At 50.9% G+C, this 18,291-nt stretch overlaps 6 protein-coding genes across 6 annotated transcripts; 3 read left to right on the forward strand and 3 right to left on the reverse strand.

The window, feature by feature from the left end:
- Nucleotides 1-43: 43 nt before the first annotated feature.
- BDV17DRAFT_255237 (uncharacterized protein) lies at nt 44-663 on the forward strand. The gene has a single exon (XM_073756904.1). The coding sequence runs from the start codon at nt 303-305 to the stop codon at nt 525-527; it is 225 nt and encodes a 74-aa protein (XP_073619083.1). The 5' UTR covers nt 44-302; the 3' UTR covers nt 528-663.
- A 696-nt stretch (nt 664-1,359) lies between these two features.
- On the forward strand, nt 1,360-2,316 carry BDV17DRAFT_255239 (uncharacterized protein). The gene is made up of 2 exons (XM_073756905.1): nt 1,360-1,760; nt 1,844-2,316. The coding sequence occupies exon 1, from the start codon at nt 1,391-1,393 to the stop codon at nt 1,721-1,723; it is 333 nt and encodes a 110-aa protein (XP_073619084.1). The 5' UTR covers nt 1,360-1,390; the 3' UTR covers nt 1,724-1,760; nt 1,844-2,316.
- Nucleotides 2,317-4,185: 1,869 nt separating this feature from the next.
- Nucleotides 4,186-7,108, reverse strand: prm1 (pheromone-regulated protein PRM1). The gene has a single exon (XM_073755540.1). It carries the CDS (start codon nt 6,585-6,587, stop codon nt 4,389-4,391), a length of 2,199 nt encoding a protein of 732 aa, XP_073619085.1. The 5' UTR covers nt 6,588-7,108; the 3' UTR covers nt 4,186-4,388.
- A 644-nt stretch (nt 7,109-7,752) lies between these two features.
- On the reverse strand, nt 7,753-9,785 carry BDV17DRAFT_279885 (cytochrome P450; the record flags this gene model as incomplete). The annotated part of the gene is made up of 7 exons (XM_073759790.1): nt 7,753-7,830; nt 7,942-8,277; nt 8,359-8,610; nt 8,673-8,921; nt 9,020-9,341; nt 9,409-9,517; nt 9,590-9,785. The coding sequence occupies 7 exons, from the start codon at nt 9,783-9,785 to the stop codon at nt 7,753-7,755; spliced, it is 1,542 nt and encodes a 513-aa protein (XP_073619086.1).
- A 437-nt stretch (nt 9,786-10,222) lies between these two features.
- BDV17DRAFT_217552 (putative xanthine dehydrogenase HxA) lies at nt 10,223-14,896 on the reverse strand. The gene is made up of 4 exons (XM_073755539.1): nt 14,558-14,896; nt 14,300-14,503; nt 12,295-14,249; nt 10,223-12,248 (listed from the first exon to the last, which is right to left on the reverse strand). Exons 1-4 carry the CDS (start codon nt 14,804-14,806, stop codon nt 10,565-10,567), a joined length of 4,092 nt encoding a protein of 1,363 aa, XP_073619087.1. The 5' UTR covers nt 14,807-14,896; the 3' UTR covers nt 10,223-10,564.
- A 227-nt stretch (nt 14,897-15,123) lies between these two features.
- BDV17DRAFT_255246 (uncharacterized protein) lies at nt 15,124-17,739 on the forward strand. The gene has a single exon (XM_073756906.1). It carries the CDS (start codon nt 15,134-15,136, stop codon nt 17,249-17,251), a length of 2,118 nt encoding a protein of 705 aa, XP_073619088.1. The 5' UTR covers nt 15,124-15,133; the 3' UTR covers nt 17,252-17,739.
- The last annotated feature ends 552 nt before the right edge of the window (nt 17,740-18,291 follow it).

The following is an 18,291-nucleotide window of genomic DNA, read 5'->3' on the forward strand; positions in this document are numbered from 1 at the left end:
ATCTTCATCTTCTAGACTGGTCGAGGGTTCACTAAATAATGGCCCTGTGCACGGAGATCAAGTGAGATGGTGAGACAGATATGAGACTGATCAGTGATTGGGGTGAACCTCAATCATCCGAGAAAAGTGCATTCTGAGTATACGAGCATACTGAGCATGCGAGCGCACCCAACTTCCTTCCAGTAGTATTTCCCAGATTCCCAGACAGCTGCCCCTGAGGAACCCTTTGTTCTGTTCCCTTAATTCACACAGTCGAGGCAATTGTTGGCTGTCCACATTCACAAGCACCTGAGGATGGAAACATGTGTTATGCCCAGGGGCGTCAGGCTTTCTGGGATAGTGAGTGCAGTGAATTTACCACTTTCTTTCTCTTTCACTTGACGATGGTCGTCTCGCCGACATCCCTAGTCTGGTTCAAGCTTTCCTTTCTCTTTCTTGTTCCTCATCTTCCCTTCTATCTGCCCCCACCATCATTGCCGTTTCTCAATCTGCAAACATGTCCACGTCTAACTTACCGAACGAGTTGACCGGCGACACTACGAGTCACTGACCCACATGCTCTATCGGTATTCTGTCAGACACCTCAACCATCGGGGTATTAACGCCGCAGCCGCGAAAGGTTCCTTGTCCGCAGTCAAGCAGTTTGTTGCAGCAGGATACAACCTTTTGGCGCCTAATACCGATCATCCAATCCTGCATGCCTCGGGGAATCGACATGTTGAGCTAGTCAAGTATCTTCTTAGCCAAGGTTGCAGCCCAAACTTCAGGGGAATCCGCGGCAAAACACCCTTGCGACTGGCTTCACGATTTGGTTCTCTCTCAGTTGTCCGATTCTTGCTTGGTAAGAACGGTAACGACAATCGTCAGTCAAATGATCCTTGGGAAATGGGGGGAAACTCTTATCCAAGAGGCAGCTTCCAAAAGGCACATAGCTGTTGTACACTATTTCCTGTCCATTGCGGAGGATAGGATTGGCGACGCGAATCTGTGTCTCCCCGACGCAGCGGCGTCTGGGAATACACAACTAGCTTCGCTTCTTCTTCAGACTGGCGCGGTTGTCAACTTTCATGGTATTATTTATAACCAATTTGCTGGCCCAAGTGCTCACTCGTGTGCAGCTGGACGTGGCCATGTGGAAATGGCCAAGTTCTTGCTTGAGCTAGGGGCCAACCCGGGCTTCGTGAGCGGACGTCCCGGGAAACAGTCGTCGCCTCTGAAAGGGGCAGTCATGGGCGGCCACCGAAGTGTCGTTCAAGTTCTGCTCGAACACGGGGTTTACGTTTCTGAACACATCATGAATATCTACGTGGCAAAGGGAAGCCTGAGTATGGTAAAATTGCTCTTAACCAAGTACCAGTTACTAGATCCCCAAGCTAAACTGCACAATCCCATGGCCGCTGCTGCTGAAAATGGTCATGTTGAACTCGTCAAACTATTTCTCAGCAAAGGACTTCATGGCGTAATGGCTTTGATGAGAGCTGTTGAAGAGGAGCACAAAAGGATTGTCCGTGTTCTTCTAGAGGCTGGAACGGATCCCGATGTGCCAGACCTCAGCCGTGGGCATGCGGTCGATGAAGCATTGATGTGTGAGAATCGGCATATCATCAACATGTTACTACATCATGGTGCGTCAATTCAGCCAGAGGCATTGGCTTTCCACAGAGACAATGGACGCGAGGAGATGGCTGCGTTGGCGAAACAGTTTCCTGTGTTTTCTTCCTGAATTCCTCCGTCTAAACCGGCATTTGGAGAAAGAGCTTCTTTGGTTACACGATTTCGTTATTCCTGGTCAAGTCTTTTTGGGAGCATACCCCGGTACATATTCCGCTCTGTGTGCACCTACAGGTTTCTAGCAGTTCAACTAGTCCTCTTACCCCATGCAATTTAGTTTGAGTAAACTAGTTATCCTCCTGCCATCTTAAAAATCAACCATCAGTCACAGTCCTCAATCTCATCCCTTCCCAATAGTAAATCAAACCAAACAGTAACCAAGAACGAATGAAACATGAAAACAACGCACCTATGCCCACACCCCAAACACTCATAAAATATCGTACTCCCCTCATCCGCACTCCTTAGCTGAACCTGGCTATACGACACTTCCTTCGCGGGGCATTTCGGACACTGCACCTCCAGCGTTGGCCCCTGACCGAGTGTCTTGTGCGTGACAGTTTGCGTCTTTGATTCGAGCTTGGTGCGTAGACGGGAGGGGAATTGGGAAGGGGTTGAGGTTGTGGTTTGGGTGTAATTCGATGATGAGTCTAGATATTTGTGTCAGTTGGAGATGAACTAAAGGTCTCGCATAGGTGAGGTGAGATAAGGGAAGGGAAGGGAAGGGAAGGGAAGGGAAGGGAAGGGAAGGTCAGATGATGATTGCGTACTCTGAGGGGTAGCTCCGCATTGCTCGCATGTTAGCTTCCCACCTGGAGATTCGTCGAGAAGCATCCCGCAGGGACCGCAGAATTGGACGGGCATGGTGCAGTGAGCTCTTAGATGCTGGGCTGGGAGATGCAATTGACGTGTGAGGAGATGAGGTGAATGATTGGAACTTTGGGAAGAAGCCCTTAGGGATAAACACAATTCATGGACGTTGGAGCTGGGATTCACTTAGGTTGTGTCGTGTTGCTCTAATTAGGTATCGGTGCTCAACTACCCGCGCTTAGCTAGCCAGTTAGCTATTTGTCTCTTATGTATCAGCATACATACCTACTGAGGGGCTTGGGCTGAGCTGGGGTAACACATATATGATTCTCCGCACTGTGCATAATCCCCGAGAGCTCATCACGTCCTTGAATGGTGCAGACGATCTATCCTTTGAGGCTCGAGGCTAGAGCTAGGCATTCGTTGATACTGAAGCCTGGGGGCTCTCATTGAACGCAAGTGCGTTTACTCACATATACATCCCAATGGCAAGTGACAAGCGAGGTTGATAGGTATTCTCTCTACGGCCAACTGTCTCGGTCACGGGATTCTCTGCCCACGTCCGATTGCCCTTGGAACCCTCGCCATGGCCGGTCCCAGTCCCTATACAAAATTATCTTCGGAGACTTCATCTGCTGCAGTGGGCTGCCCGCGTCGGCAAATACTAGTAGTACCTACATTCCTCTGCGAGGGATACGAGCTAAGAGCCGTCGAGAACTTCACTTCGAGCACGTCATTTTCTAATGTCGACAGCTCAGCGCGCCAAGGGGTTTCGAGAAAGAAGAAGTGCATCGACCGGACAGTTGGCTTGGTCGTTGGACAAAATGCCTTTTCTTGCTACACATGCCCTAGTCAAATACCTTGCTCTGTCACCATCAATTTGCTTTCACCACATATGCGCCGCTCAGCCCAGAAAGAAGGCCGCATCCAAGAGCCTAAATAGGGACGTCGATATCGCAAAAATCATGCTCCATCACCAATCCAATCATCCAGATTCAAACCCTTCAGAACCTGAAATCCAAATTCCAAGCTCGGCCCTTCTCCATGTGCAACCAACAACCAACAACCACAGCCAACGAACCCTTGATCAATCCCAACCATCAACCCCTTGACCAAAAGCTGTATCAAGGGTTCATCCTGTGCACTGTCTGCTTTCCCACTACTGGGGACGCAAAGGCAGCCCTGAGTCTTCCATGGTCTGTTGTTGTTTGTTGCTCTGCAATATCAGGTCAAATTCAGACAAAGAGATGAACAGTGCCAGTTCGATCCATATAGTGTTGAGTCATGGTCAACGCAGGCTAATTTCAATGTTGTTATCTGTGCCCAGATCCCAGGAACTCTCTCCGCAAGGGCGATAAGAATATTGACTCTCATTTGCAACAGCGCAATTGGCCAGAGAAGGCGCCACTGCAGGATCTCATGCTGGAAGTCTCGATAGGCTCGGGGGACCTAGGTCTATGGGAGCCGAACAGGACGAGGAGGGGGTGAAGTTGTGGAGAGAGCACCAAAGCAAACGGGGATATACTTTACGGCTTCGGCGCCAATACTATTGTTTATCTCGTTTTGAAAGAGAGCACGAAGAGTACATTACGGGAATGTGGAGGCCTAGCTGGGGCTTGGGCTGGGCTGGCTTTTCGCTGAATTGCCTTGAGACCGAGACGCTAGCTTGAAGGTATCATCAGATCCTCTGTGGTTATGCTTACTTATATCCATAATTCTAGACCATCCTTCTGGATGATATAGATAACATTGATTATATCTCCTCAATAAAGTAATTGATATCTGGGTATATACTCCGTTATGGTCCAAGCCATATATGTTATGCTTTGCTTCAACGCCATCGTACCAGTGTACAACCAAAGCAAGTGAAAGAAGTATAAAGGAATAAAAAAGAAAAACCGATGCAATGCTATGCTACATGATCAGATGACCAGCCATTACTTGAGTCCCGCAAATGTATGAAAGGATTACCTCTTCTCTATAACGGGATAGTGGCTTCCACGCATATCCGCAACAGAGATCTTCAACGCATTCCGTTGCCCCGCGAACCCAACTTTCTCGTCCTCGTAGCCTGTTTCCGTAGTTACCGCCATAGGCATAGGGGGACCGGCTGAGGCAAATGTCCTGTTAGGTGGTTCATACGGAGGAGTTGGCTGGGAGCGGGAACTGGAGTTGGAAGTGGTATCGGGAATCGCCGTGAGCGGGACATCGGTGAACCCGCTATTGTCCGGGCCAAGAGTAGGCGCAGGAGCATTACCGCCGTCGCCACGGTTTTTGTCCTTGCCGCCGAAGAGTGATAAGGCGCGGAGTATGCCGAATAGGAGATTAAGGAACCAGACAAGGAGGATGCAGCCGGAGATCATGGCCTCCACGGCAATTCCAGATTCGATGGCGCTCGTGACGCGGAAGACGACCTCGGTGATTTTGTCGGATGTTGAGGAGCCGGGGTCGGAGAGGAAGCTGTCTGAGCCGTCGTCGTTGAGGCTTTCCGCGGCACCCTTGGAGAAGGTGTCGTTACTGAGTTCTGGGAAGTCGATGTTGGCGTGGTCGTGGACCCAGGTGAGACCGCGTTGAATACCTGCAATCTTGAGACCAATAAGGCAGTCAAAGACGTCCATCATTGGGTTGTAGAGAATAGTTCCGCCAAAGGTGTCGTTCAAAACGCCAGTCGTTTCGTCAACGAAGGCGTTGAGGGTTTTATTGACACCTGTTGTTGTGGTGTTGACCCAGCTGAACACATTGTCGTTCAGGTCGCTGTTCATATCGTGGATCACGCCGTTGGCGCCGTCTGACCATTCTGCTGATGTTTCGTCTAGAGAGGCCACGATTTTATCCGCGAAGGCGCCGACTTCTGCAGAAAGCTCTGGCACCGCTTTCTCAACTGCCTGGAGAAGAAGGTATTGGCAGAGACAGGCGAACAGCCCAGCAACACCGAGGGACAAGACAAACAGAGCGGGAGGCGAAGTGGCATAAGCAATAACCCAGCGGACCAAAATCTGTCTCCGGCTGTTGCTGAACCGGCTCGCGGCTTTGATTCCTGCAGCCGCAGAGTATGGCCGGGATACAATGTAGACAACGTCCATTGGATCGTGGGCCTCCTTGCGGACAAGCTGGGAGCGTTCCTTTTGAGCGCGCCAGCGGCGGATTTCCTGCCATGCCATGGGAAAGCATACGAGAACCGCGGCGACGACCAAAACGGCAATGAAGATCTTCTTTGCTGTCTCAGCAATGTCGGCGACTTTATCGAAAAACGAGTCGATTCCATCACTTCCCTTGCAGAAGCTCAGCTGCTTCTTCACGGGAACCGGCAGCGAGTCGCGTTCAAAGGTAAAAGTGCCCATGGATTCGTTGATCAGCTTCTTGACCTCATCAAAGGGTGTACGGATAATGTTCTCCACAAAGTCACTGACTTGGTCAAAAGTCGGGATGGAGCTATTGAGCTTATTGAGACCCTCATCAATTGAAGACGGGAGCTGAGCATTTTCGAGGTCATCAATGTATTCCGAAAGATCCAAGTCAGGCACCTCGTCTGCGCCAAATATGCTTCCAACGGTGTTGATCCCGTCAACGAAAGTGTTCAGACCGTCTTCGAATGTTTCCGTTGCGTCGCTGATACCCTCGCCGATGGCTTTGGTAGTTGTGTTTAAGAAGTCGCCAGCGTCTTTCAATAGCCCAACTCCAACATCGACTGTGCCGCGGACAGCCATTGTGATCAGGCAGAGGTAGGTTTGATACAGCATCTTGATAAAGAACACAACAAGTTCCTCCACACCCGACACCACCAGGGTTAGCATAGTCTTGAGCGCAGCGACTGCCGTCTCGACACCAGATGCTGTAAGTTCGTTTACTCCTCGTGCTAGATAATGAGGTGTCGAAGCCATAGCGCTGCCCATCGATTCAACCGAAGTGCATGCGGAGAGAGCCTCTCGCCTAGCCCCGTCCATATTTGTGTTGAGGCTGCCGACGGCGATTAAAAGTCTGACTAGCACGAGGAGTAGAAGGATAGTCCATCGGTTCATCCATATTTGCGACAGGCGGGCGCGCAAACCCATATATGGTGTAACATCGTCTGGGCGCATCGCGATAACGCGCCCTCCATTGGGATCATGAGCTCCATACGGAGGAAGTAGTGGAAAGATAGAGCGAGCGGATCGTGAGAAAACCATGATGAAAGATAAGATTTGTCGTCTTGGGGGGTCCTGGTCGAAAGAGGAAACGAAATGTTGTCGACAGTAGAATCGAGAGCCGTCAAGGCCGTTAAAGATCGTATCTCAAAACAGAAGGAAAAGCCGGCCAGCAGCAACTAGTCGCAAGATGAGAGTGCAGTTCTATTGAGAAGCCATACCGCATGAAAATCTATTGGGGATGAACAGAAGAGAACGTGGTGTTAGTCGCAACCAAATAGGGAAATGAGAGAACAGAAGAATAGGGAGACAGCCCAGCGGGGGACTCCCACTCATTTATTGAGAAGATACAGATGGTCGACCATGATACACACGGAGAGTGCAGTGTTTGAGCCAGGGACAAGAATGGGCTTTCATTGGGCGCGTGGCCATTGAGGCCAGAGACATTCTATTCATGCAGAACAATGGAAGACATCAAAGCATGAAACCGGCGAATGAGCGTCGACCATGTCCTTGGAGCGGGTTTCATCTCGCGCGAGGATTCTTCAGGCGAGCGACACCTGGTGAGATCGTTGGTTTCTGCAGAGCGCTTGCGGAGGCCAAATATAGCCTCATCGTCGGCGCTTAGAGTGCAGCATCCTCGTCCAATCCCTTGAGCTCCGCGGAGGCGCCAGAGGAAATCAGCATAGCTAGCCTTTGATTGAAACCGGGCTCCCCACAGATTTTTCTCGCAGATGATTATTTGACAGAAGGCCGTTGTCTCTTTGTTGACGATGTCATGAGCGCAGCGCTTGCTGCTTCACTTGCCGCTGGAGCTGCCGGGGATTAGGCTGACAATCATCGCTTGGTTGGCCATCATCTCTCAAAAAAAAAAATTAGCTCGATGTTTCGTGAACACAAATATTTTTAGCAGCAGTTTAGTGTGCGAGCTGAGGAATCCGATCTGATCGATGGGAGTAGGACGGTGATGGTGGTCAATCACCTAGGTACCCAGGAGGGGGCAGGTTTCACGTGACCTACGAGTTGCTAAAGAAATAGGTATGTAAAGCTAAGCAACAACAAAGGGCTTCAATGTTCTTTCTTCTTTAACAGTCTTTATCAGTTGAAACACCTTAGGCGTTTGACTTGTCAGTTGCCAATCTGGCTTCATGAGCTGCCCCGCGCGGCCACAGCTTTCCTCAAGCTGTAGCTATATATATTGCCCTAATCATCTTACACTGTCAAGGACACTGGGATCGTCAACAGAAGAAATGGATACTCTTCCGGCCTCCTTGGCTCTCTTATTCTGTCGCTCGTTAGATCTAATTTAACACCTTACCCATTCGCCACTCTCGACAATTCCCCTCAAAATATCCGCATGACTCTTCTCTCCCGAGGTCTCCCTCCCAAACCCCACAGGCCTGATAATGTCTTCATAATCCGGATTCCGCAGGGAAAGATTCACCTCGAATGGCTTGGGGTGACTTATGACGCCCGGAGAGGATGAAGGCTTCACGTCCTTCCCACCACCGCCAATGTTGAACACCGCAAGTGATTGTGCAAGCGTTAAGAAAATAGCCCGGCCAGCTAGGATCCTTCCGGGACAGATTCGCCTTCCGAAACCGAAGACTAACAGGTGCGAGTCTCGTTCTGGGTTTGGGCCTAGGAAACGGGAGGGGTTGAATGATGAAGGGTTTTTGTAGTTGGTTGGGTCGTGGGTGAATGCCCTGCATTCATTTGTTGGTAATGTTAGCTAGCAGCCTACTTGCTTTCTTTTGGCCCCAGGACAGATAGGAAGCAGGGGGTATACTGATCAAATGTTGGGTAGAATAACAGAATCTTTCGGGATGCGATACCCCTTACAGACATCCTCCTTCATCGACCTGTGCGGGAGACCCATCGGTAGGACGGGGTGCCACCTTAGCGCTTCCTTGACGAGGGCGTCGATGTACGGCAATTGTTCTCTGTCGTCGATGGTAGAAAGTCTGTTTCTGCCTATGACAGCGTCGATTTCATCCTGCGCACGTTTTTGCACTTCAGGAAAGAGCGTCACTGCCAGGTAGAATGATGTTACCGTTGAAACGGTCTATATATATATATATATATAATCAGTTAGTTCAACATCGTTTTCATATAGAAGTGAGATACCGTGTCGGCGCCACCAGCGTACAATGAAGCGGCCGTCCATCTGACGATTGTTTCCTCAAGGGGCTCCGCTACAACATCCGGGTTGTCGCGCAGGAGATTCGACACGTACGACCGGTCATAGGTATCCGGGTGCTTTTGCATCTGCTTCTTCACAAATGCCCAGGGGATATCAGAAAGAGCCTCGGTCTGTTTTCTGAATATTGATGCGGCGTGCTGAAAGCCTGCGCCTGGGAACCAGGCTGGGATGTGCTTCACTTTCCATGCACCCACTATATTAGCCGACCGAAGTATTACAGGAGCATGAATGGATCTTAAGATAACTAGCAAAAAGGCGCAAGATCAACGACCCAGGTTCCCGGCCTCGCAACGATCGAGAAATTATTGAGTGCTGTGTCGGCAATATCCACAAGCGGATCATTGCTCTCCTGATCGATATCGTATCCATACGTGATATTCAATATGACGGCGCCGGCAAGTTTCCTTGCGTTCTTGGTTAACTTGTTCGGCGCATCTAACATCCGAAGCAGGAAGCGGCGGACTTCAATATCCTGTGTAGCTTGGAACCGAGCCACGCTTGCTTTCGTTCCGATCTCGCGGTGCATGGTCTTTCGGCCAAGAAGGACGCGCTTGCCGTAGCGGATTATGGCGGAGGCGTTGCCCCATCCGGCGCTTTGGTTCAGTGTTATTTCTTCGATTTGGATATGAGTGATGGTGTGGTCCTGGCGTAGGTACGTACAGCACAGCGAACGGCGCGTCAGGGCGATCTGAGTGTATACCGGCCCTTTTATGTAGAAGGTCGAACGCGAGGTTTACATCGCTGAGAATTATCAAGCGCTGGCCAAATGCTTAAGACCGTGCTGATAGGCCCTGGTATATCCCAATCAGTTGAGAAATATCCTTAAGCTTGATGATCCCACCGTAAAGCTCCTTGTGTTTCAACCAGTGCACCCAGTCCGGTGCTTCAGGATCCGGGAGATCGTGCACGTTGCCTACGATTGGCCGTGGCTTTGGTCCCGGTGGAAGAGGTAAAGATGACGAGGTATCATTGCAGCTAAAATTGCGCCTGAGGGCGTATAGCCCTACAAGGCCGAGGAGGGCGAAAATCGACCACATCCAGGTGTTGGCTGAGCTTCCAGAAAGCCGCAACACAAATGCGGAGAAGCATTGAGAGGTAAAGCAAAGCCGAGGGAAGGGAATGGCCCTCTCCATATAGCCGGGTCTCCCGTGCCACGTATGTTATACAGCATCAAGTAAGCGACAGGGTATCTTTACCATGCTGCAATAAGCAGCCGGGATTTGGCATCGGGGTTGGAATCATACATGGAAGCACGGGCTGTCCGGCGTTAATGAGGGAACCTTGCAGCTCCCTGATATTTCTTATCTGTGGTAATTTAGCGTGACAAATTGGCATAATCATGTATGAGACATTGCGGGGCTGTCAACGGTCCAGATCCCAATTCTGCAAATCTGGATGCGCGGTTGCGATGGCTGCAGTTGTTTTGCACTCAGGTGAATGCCACTTTCTGCCTAATCTAGCTAGTCAGAAATGTGTGTGTTGCTGTGATGACGCCAAAGAGCAAAGCCATCCGTGAGGGCCGAAGAAAAGGTAACGGAGATGGAGTGGTTAAGGGATCGATCTGATGCGACGAAACTATGGACTGGTAAGGGACCTAGGTAGAGCCTAGAGCTTTGGAAGTGTTGACCACTGGCGGCTAAGTGAAACCAGAATAAAAAAAAGCGGGCAAGTTAAGTAGAAGACTTGAGTGACCTCCAAAGGGGAAGGTGCGAGGGGAAGGTAGCTAGGTGAGTTTAGGTATTGCTAGGTATGATTCATAAGACATAACCCAATTTAGTCATAATCGTAGCCCAATGCGCTATATACTATCAGCTTATCAAATAGCAACAAAGAAACTCTTCTCCCCATCCTGCGGCTTAACCCTGACCCTCTCAATAATCGGATCGGCACAGCTAACCCTAATCCTTTCCGGTGTCGCCGGGCTCACCAAGCTAAGCACATCCTTCACCCCCCACTCAGCACGAGCAGCCTTGAGCGCGTCCCGAATGGCAAAGAACGCCGCGCTGCCCATGAAGAGCGGCGGCTCGCCAACGCCACGGCTGCGCTGGATCGTGCGCAGATTCTCCCACTCCACGTCCTTAAGTAAGGATACGTTGAAGACCTGAGGGATGTCGCGGAAGCCAGGAATCTTGTAATTCCCTGGGCCCTTGGTGAAGATTTGGCCGGTGCCGCGGTGCCAGAGACTTTCTTCTGTTGTGAAAAGGCCCTGGCCTTGGATGTAGGCGCCTTCAATCTGCCCGTAGTCGATGGAGGGGTTGATTGTGCGGCCGACGTCCATTTTGATGTCGGTGCGGAGAGGCGTCCAGTCGCCGGTGAGAGTGTCTATTTCAACTTCGGCTGCCGTCACACCCTGCGTGAAATAGAAGAACATCTGGCCCTTGTTCTCACCCCAGGTGTAGCCGATGTCTGGGGTGCGGTAGTAGCCCTGCGCAGAGAGGTTGACGCGGTCGAAGTAGGCTGCGTGCGCGAGGTCTTTCATGCTAGCGCCAGGCATCTTCTCGCGGTAAGGCTTTAGACGCTCGTTTATTTGCTCACAAGCATTGAAGATAGCGTATCCGTTGAGGTCGGATGAGGCGGACGCAGCGGTAGATGAGGTGTTTGCGACAGTGTTGGTAGCTGTTTCTGAAATGAAGACGTCGGCCTGCGGTACACCGAGGGCTTCGGCTGCGATCATGGTCATTTTGGTGTGCAGGCCTTGACCCATTTCGACTCCGCCATGGGCGACGAGGACGCTGCCGTCATGATAGATGTGGACGAGGGCACCGGCTTGATTGAGGAAGAGTGCTGTGAAGGAGATGCCAAACTTGGTGGGAACAATGGCCAGTCCGCGCTTCGACCATTTGTGAGTCCTGTTGTACTCGTCCACGGCCTTGCGACGCTCGAGGTATGAGCTTTCCTGCATGACTTGGTCGTACATCAACGGAACGTGCCAATCCTGGAGCACTTGGTTAAAGTGAGTCTTGTCGCCAGGTTCGTACATATTCAGTATCCGGAGCTGTTCCACCTGAAGATCAAGATGGTCTGCGACTTCAGAGATAATCGACTCGGCGAAGAACAGGCCTTGTGGGCCTCCAAAGCCGCGGAATGCGGTATTCGAGACGGTGTTGGTCTTGCAGATGCGGCCACGAATGTATATGTTTGGTATCCGGTAAACATTGTCAATATGTGATAGACTCCGTTCGACAACAGCGCCCGATAGATCTTGCGTATGCCCTCCATTGGCGTATACGTCTGCATCAAGAGCAAGAAGCTTGCCCTCTTTCGATACGCCAACCTTCCACCGACAATAGAATGGGTGACGCTGTCCGGATGTCGCAATATCTTCGTCACGGTTGAGCATGCATCGCACTGGTCGTCTCATTTTGGCTGCTGCTGTAGCGCATATGCCTGCCAGTTGGACTGACCGCGTCTCTTTCCCACCGAAGCCTCCACCCAGTCGTTTGACTCTCGACACGATCTTGTTAGCAGCCACGCCGGTGACTTGCGCCACATAAGATTGCCTGGAGCCGGTTAGTATAGCTCTAGACCTATATAAAATGGACTTACGTCTCTGTAGGGTTCTGGGTACTGCTCCAGATTTCCATTTCGCCGTCTTCTGGTTTCGGGATCGCCACACAAGCTTGGGTTTCCAGGTAAAAGTGCTCCTGGCCACCCATTCGTGACACCCCCTCAAAGACATGGTCAGCGTCTTTAAAGGCGCCTTCTGGGTCTCCGTTCTTGATATAGCGGAAATGTTCAAAGAATGATTCCGCTCCAATCGCTTCCTCGATACTCAAAATCACCGGCAGATCTTCGTATTCTACTTTCACAGCCCTTGCACCCTCTTCAGCAGCCTTGGCTGTGTTTGCAAGTATCATACCAATCGGCTGCCCGGCGGTGGTAACCTCATCAACCGCAAAAAAGACCTCGTCACAGTTCGGAGCGCCCCACCAGTTTGCTCTTGGTGAAGGAAGATCTGTATGGTTTACATATTGAACCACACCAGAGACTTCAAGCGCCGCTGCCGTGTCGACACTGAGCAGTTTGGCGTGAGCCTTTGTCGACAGGACCATACACCCATAAAGCTCGTTCTTCTGCACAGGAATGTCATCCGTATATTGGGCTTCACCGGTAGCCTGTTTCAGCGCGGAGACGTGAGGTCCAGCGCGACCTACGACCCTTTGCTGGTAAGCTGCTGAAGCTTCGTGGTCCTTCTCTCCAGACGATATCGCTCGCTCGATTTCAGTAACCACGCTTTTATCCGCCTCGGCATTTTTGGCCTGAATTTGTGATAAGACGTCGTGATAGAAACGGTAGAAGAATCCAAGTGCGAGCGACTTTCGATATGTTGCCATACCACCTGGAACACCAAACTTGAGGTTGAAGTCCTGCTCCAAAGCACCCATAGCACCTTCCAGGCTTGCTGGGTCAGTAAAATTTTTCCCAATCAAGAAAGCTTCCGCATTCCGTGCAGATACCGTTAAAGGTGCCATTCCACCAAAGACTAGGTTCACGCTGGTGATATCGTTTGATGGCGATACTGACACTCGAAGAGCAGCGTTGACAATAGCAATGTCGTCATCTTTTCTCTTAGCTTGTTTGTAAGCTCGGATATATTCTCCTTTTTCTGCTGCAATAGGGATCCGCAAACTCGAAATTATTGCGTCTGAAGGCAGGGCTGTAGAGCGGTAGCCCTTGAAGAATTGGGTCATCGGTATCTCGGTCTCTTTCTCCAGCGACTTGGCAACGAGAGTGGTGTGCGTAGCAACAAAAACAGGGTTAAGATCAGAGATTGGTGACGCAGTCGCTAAATTTCCTGCTGGTGACGCTACATTCCTGATCTGTCTTCCAGCAAAGTACCGAAGCTGCTTCTTTATGGCGATGAATGGCTGGCCGCGCGTCGGACCATAGCGCTCAACGGCTTGATCGCAGACGGACTCGAGGTCGGTCAATGATATGTTAGCACCGACTTCAAGGTGGTTGTCATGAAAAGCAAATTGCCGAAGCTCGGCGAGATCCCCAAGGTAGACAGAAGCACCATAACGCATTTGCTTGAACTTGATTTCAATTTGTGTCTCCGTGCTCCCACCAACCAACTTTGCATCCGGGTGGACGCTCTTAATCTCAAGCAGCTGCTGTACTGTGACCGGTCGATACCACTTCTTCCGTTTGTTACCAAAAGCCAATGCGCGTAGATCATGCTTCCAGAGGGAGGGAGGGAAAATCAACTCCGTGTCCGGTTTGTATTCAATGAAATCAGGCGACACAAATCTGTGCTTGATTTCCTCTGCGGCCTCTACTGACGACCTCTTGCAGCATCCGTTCGTGCCATCCTGTTTCTCCATACAGCATCCTGTACCACCATTTGCGGAAGCCTTTCCACAGCCGACGGGGCTACTGAAGCTCTGAGCGGCGTCAAGGATTGGCCGATAGCCGGTACAGCGACATAAGTTTCCATCGAAGGCCTCTTCCACCGCATGCTCGGAGGGTTGTGAGTCGTTTCGCAAGAGGGCATAAAGGCTCTATTCAAGGTTTAGCACACTAGCATGCGTGACAGTTTCTAAAGACATACCATCACGATCCCTGGAGTACAGAAGCCGCACTGGCTTCCGTTACCGATCGCCAGGCGCTGCTGCACCGCATGAGGGTTCTTCACATTCCCAATGCCTTCCACAGTTATAACGTGTTTCCCATCGACGGCGACTAACGGTGCAATGCAGGCGTTTATGGAAGCATGATACAGCTTCTTGGTTGTCGGATTTATTTGCGAAACGACCTATCCAACGTCAGTGGTCTGATGATCGAGCTAAAAATCCCAGCGGAGACATACCACTGTGCAAGCACCGCAGCCACCCTCCGCACATCCCAATTTTGTTCCTGTCAAGCCAATACCCCTCAGATATTCCAGTAGTGTGATTTCGGGATCGAATGAGTCCAGAACGACCTTTGTGCCATTGAGATAAAACCGAATAGTGTCGTCCCAGTCTTCAGTGAGCTGCGATAACGATGCAGCAGGAACTTTGGCCGGAGGCGTCTCAAGCTCCGGCGGCGACGGCTGCAATAAGATTCCGGGCGCCATAGTGCATTTGTTTCTGGCTACACCGGGTGAAAGTACCTGAGACAGTCATTAAGTGGGGAGAAGAGAGGTTAAAGTAGCAATGGAGTCCAGGTGCCTGATAAGGGTCTGGATGGAGCGCGGGGATCGCCACAATCCGATGATGGAGTCCGCCACGCTGCCCGCCCCGCCCAATCGCCACCGCCGGATTACGGCGCCTGGTAGAGCTTTGGTTCTGGACAGTGTACTCTGTGAGGTGAAGTAACTTCGATATCGACATAATATACATTACGCCTGAACATCTCTTTGAGTCTGTATTGTCCTCCGTACTTTGTGCCTTTAGATAAGATAATGACTGATAACGAAGCTTATCGTAAATGTGCCTGGTTGCCTGAGGCTCTAAGTACTCTAAGTACTCTAATCAAGCCGTTTTCACGTGACAATGTATACAGTCCGCATCAGGAAACTGGAAGCGGACATCACGATCAACGCAACGAGCAATATCATCATCATGGAGCTGCCGTTTTCAGACGCACGCTCCGTGCTTCGTGCCATGCTCCGCCAATTCTTCACGGGGTGATCCTGTTCTTCTCGATCTTCGCTTTTCTCTCCCTGCTGTCCTCCGGCTTCTGCCTTGTCGCACCCTCTCCCACAGGCTCAATTACCACAAAATTTGCTTACGTCTACCGGTCGGAAGGCATTCGGAGCTTTACAATGATTGCGCGTCGCAGCACGTCTCTTCTCGCCCTTGTTCTGTTTGTCGCCCTGATTCTCGTAACTTTCTCGCCTTCGCCAAAATCCGAGACCATTCGCGAGGAAATATCGACGGCAGTCGAACATGTCCCAAAATTTCCTTCCTTGAGCGATCTGCACCTACCGACCTTTGCTCCACCGGCGCATAAACCCCCGGAGCCTCAGAAGGACAGTTCAAGCGGCGACTCAAAATGGTTCAGCAATTGGGCGTGGCTCAATCCTTTTTCGTCTTCTATAACCCTTGACGAGGACCGGTCCGTCCTTCCCCCGCTTCTTAATCGGCCGTATATCTTTACATACTATGATCCGACGAAAGCCAAGGATAGAGAGGATATTAAGGCGGACGACGAGCTGTTGCATGCCTGGCGCCGAGCTTGGTATGCTCAAGGATTCCGCCCGACGATCCTCGGCCGCGCTGAGGCCAGACTCAATCCGTTATACGAGTCCGTGAAAGACTTGGACCTGAGTTCTGAAATGGAAGAAGACATATTCAAGTGGCTTGCTTGGGGGCATATGGGTGATGGTTTGCTCGCTGATTGGCGCTGTTTCCCAATGGCGAGATACGACGATGCAACTCTCTCGCGCCTACGCAGTGGTTCCGCGTCCGATGTTATCTCTCTGTTCGACAAGACTCACAGCTCTTTGCTTCTTGGGAAGAAGTCTGTCATAAACGCAGCTATTGAGAGGGCAAGCAAAGGGATCGACAAATCGACCAAATCCTTGGTGGATCTGGTCCCGGATGAGCTCTTGAAGTCCGAGCAGACCGACTCTCTGGCTTTCTACGATTCGGCTACGATCGAAACACGGTATCATGAGCTGACAGAAAAGGCCACGCCGTCTTCATCTGCTCGTCGGCTAGCATTGGTGGATCTTATAAACTCACATCTGCAAAATACCTTTGTGAACTCATTCCCAGGAGGGGTAGCTGTGCTGAAGCCATTTGCTGAGCACACTACGGCGCTGGTAGAACCAGCTTTAAGACTTGCCAAGGCTCTTGGGACGTGTCCCGATTCCGTTGAGCCTTCTTCTTGTCCTCCCAATTTGCCCGACTGTCACCCTTGCAACGCACACAAGCCGATGAAAATCAGTCAGCCCAACACATACGTCAATAATACCCAAGTGTTCACAATTGGAACTCTCCCGCATCCATATACACTGATCAGCTTGCTTCACAATTCCGCAGAGGTTAGCACGCGGCACATTCGGCGCAAGACTACTCGTGACGGATGGTTGCGAGAGGTAACTGGCGACCAGATGGCTCGCCAACTTGGCGGGGGCCCTAGAGTGGTTCTGTTCAAGAGGGTCGTCGCGGACGAGCCAGCCATTGGTACATCGCTATGGATGACCGTTGAATCCCTAGCTGCCGAAGTAGGTCAAGCTCTCCCCAGTGAGCTTCTAGACGAATTTGAATGGCAGCTTGGATTCCGCATCCCGCGTGACAGCAACGTAGATGCAAAGAATGAGGGCGATGCCAAGGAATCGATGCAGCATTCAAACCCGAGCAAGCAGGGCGTTGAGTGGGAGTACTCCATTATCCAGCAAGCTAGGGAGGTTCTCAAGCAAAAGACGAACCGGGCTAATATGAGAGCCGTGGCGGAGGCCTGGAACATGGCCGACACTGAGGTCTGGCGGTTTGTGAAGGCATACAGAGCGCGGAGTATTGTTGAACGCCATAAATGGCAGGAGGATGAAAAGAACTTTCTTGGAGGTCACTAAAGCTGGAAAGTCCGAGACTGGTATACGTTATAAAATATAGAACATTAACCGGCGTTTCGTTTGAATCTGCTGGAGATTTTCCTAGTCCATAAATAGCGATCCTTGTACACCTAACCATTAATGAGCGTTCTTCAACCAATAAGACGCACGCACCTACCCCAATTCCATAAACATTTCCATCACAAAGCGACGCAACAGCAAACTTCCCAGTCCACGCCCACCTCCTAGTCTCTTTTCAAACCCTTTCTCTGGCGTATTGCTTAACCGCTCATCCTCACCATCCGCAAGACCAACAACAAGATCTGCCTTGCGCATTCTTAGCGCCAGAGTGCGAATTTCGGATCCGAGACCTAGCGGGCCGATTGCGGTTGGGGATGGTGTGGTAGGGTTCCAGTGGGCCTGGTAGGAAGAAAAGAGAGATGTTAATCAATGAGATTCTCAAGAAGGTAGGATGGGATGCGTGAAGAGGAAAGGAAACTTACGTCACCGGTCAGTTTTCTATAGTTCATATCACCCTTGAGGATTGCTAGATCGCTGCTTTTTAAGTTGTTGAATAGCTCGGGAGCTAGTTGTGGCAGACGCCAGTAGCTTCCCCGGTAGTCCAGAGCCTATCTTCCGAGACGACTATCATGCCTTTTCGGCGAGACTCGCTCCATTGCGTACCCAGAAACTTCAGATTTTGTTCATCTTCCTTGGAGAGAGTTGATTGGGACTCCTTCTCTCCCGCATCCTGGAAGAACGCGCACGGATCCAGAAGCGCCGACAAGACATCATCAAAGTCGACGGTTAACGCGTCAGAAACAAACCACGGGATACTCTTGAGGTGCAAGGCAATCCTCGTCGCGAGCCCAGTGGACAGTAAATAGCCGGCGAGAATGAGATCAGCACAAAGCTCGAAGCCAGCATTGTCCAGGACGAAATCGACACGGATCTTTGCGCGATTCTATTGAACATTCTTGAGCGCCTTGAACGTGACCGGAATATCATTGGCCAGGTTAGACTTCCGCTGCGCCTTGGAGGTTCTGCAGAGCTTTGTATGT

This window comes from Aspergillus undulatus (assembly GCF_047715775.1).
Source record: "Aspergillus undulatus strain CBS 261.88 unplaced genomic scaffold BDV17scaffold_7, whole genome shotgun sequence".
Taxonomy (NCBI): Eukaryota; Fungi; Ascomycota; class Eurotiomycetes; order Eurotiales; family Aspergillaceae; genus Aspergillus; species Aspergillus undulatus.

Coding starts and splice junctions, on each gene's coding strand:
- BDV17DRAFT_255246 (XM_073756906.1), top strand. CDS start 15,134: ATGACTGATAACGAAGCTTATCGTAAATGTGCCTGGTTGCCTGAGGCT.
- BDV17DRAFT_255237 (XM_073756904.1), top strand. CDS start 303: ATGTGTTATGCCCAGGGGCGTCAGGCTTTCTGGGATAGTGAGTGCAGT.
- BDV17DRAFT_217552 (XM_073755539.1), bottom strand. CDS start 14,806: ATGGCGCCCGGAATCTTATTGCAGCCGTCGCCGCCGGAGCTTGAGACG. Junction 14,504..14,557: donor GCTGCGGTGCTTGCACAGTG/GTATGTCTCCGC, acceptor GACGTTGGATAG/GTCGTTTCGCAAATAAATCC. Junction 14,250..14,299: donor GTACTCCAGGGATCGTGATG/GTATGTCTTTAG, acceptor AACCTTGAATAG/AGCCTTTATGCCCTCTTGCG.
- BDV17DRAFT_255239 (XM_073756905.1), top strand. CDS start 1,391: ATGGCCGCTGCTGCTGAAAATGGTCATGTTGAACTCGTCAAACTATTT.
- prm1 (XM_073755540.1), bottom strand. CDS start 6,587: ATGGTTTTCTCACGATCCGCTCGCTCTATCTTTCCACTACTTCCTCCG.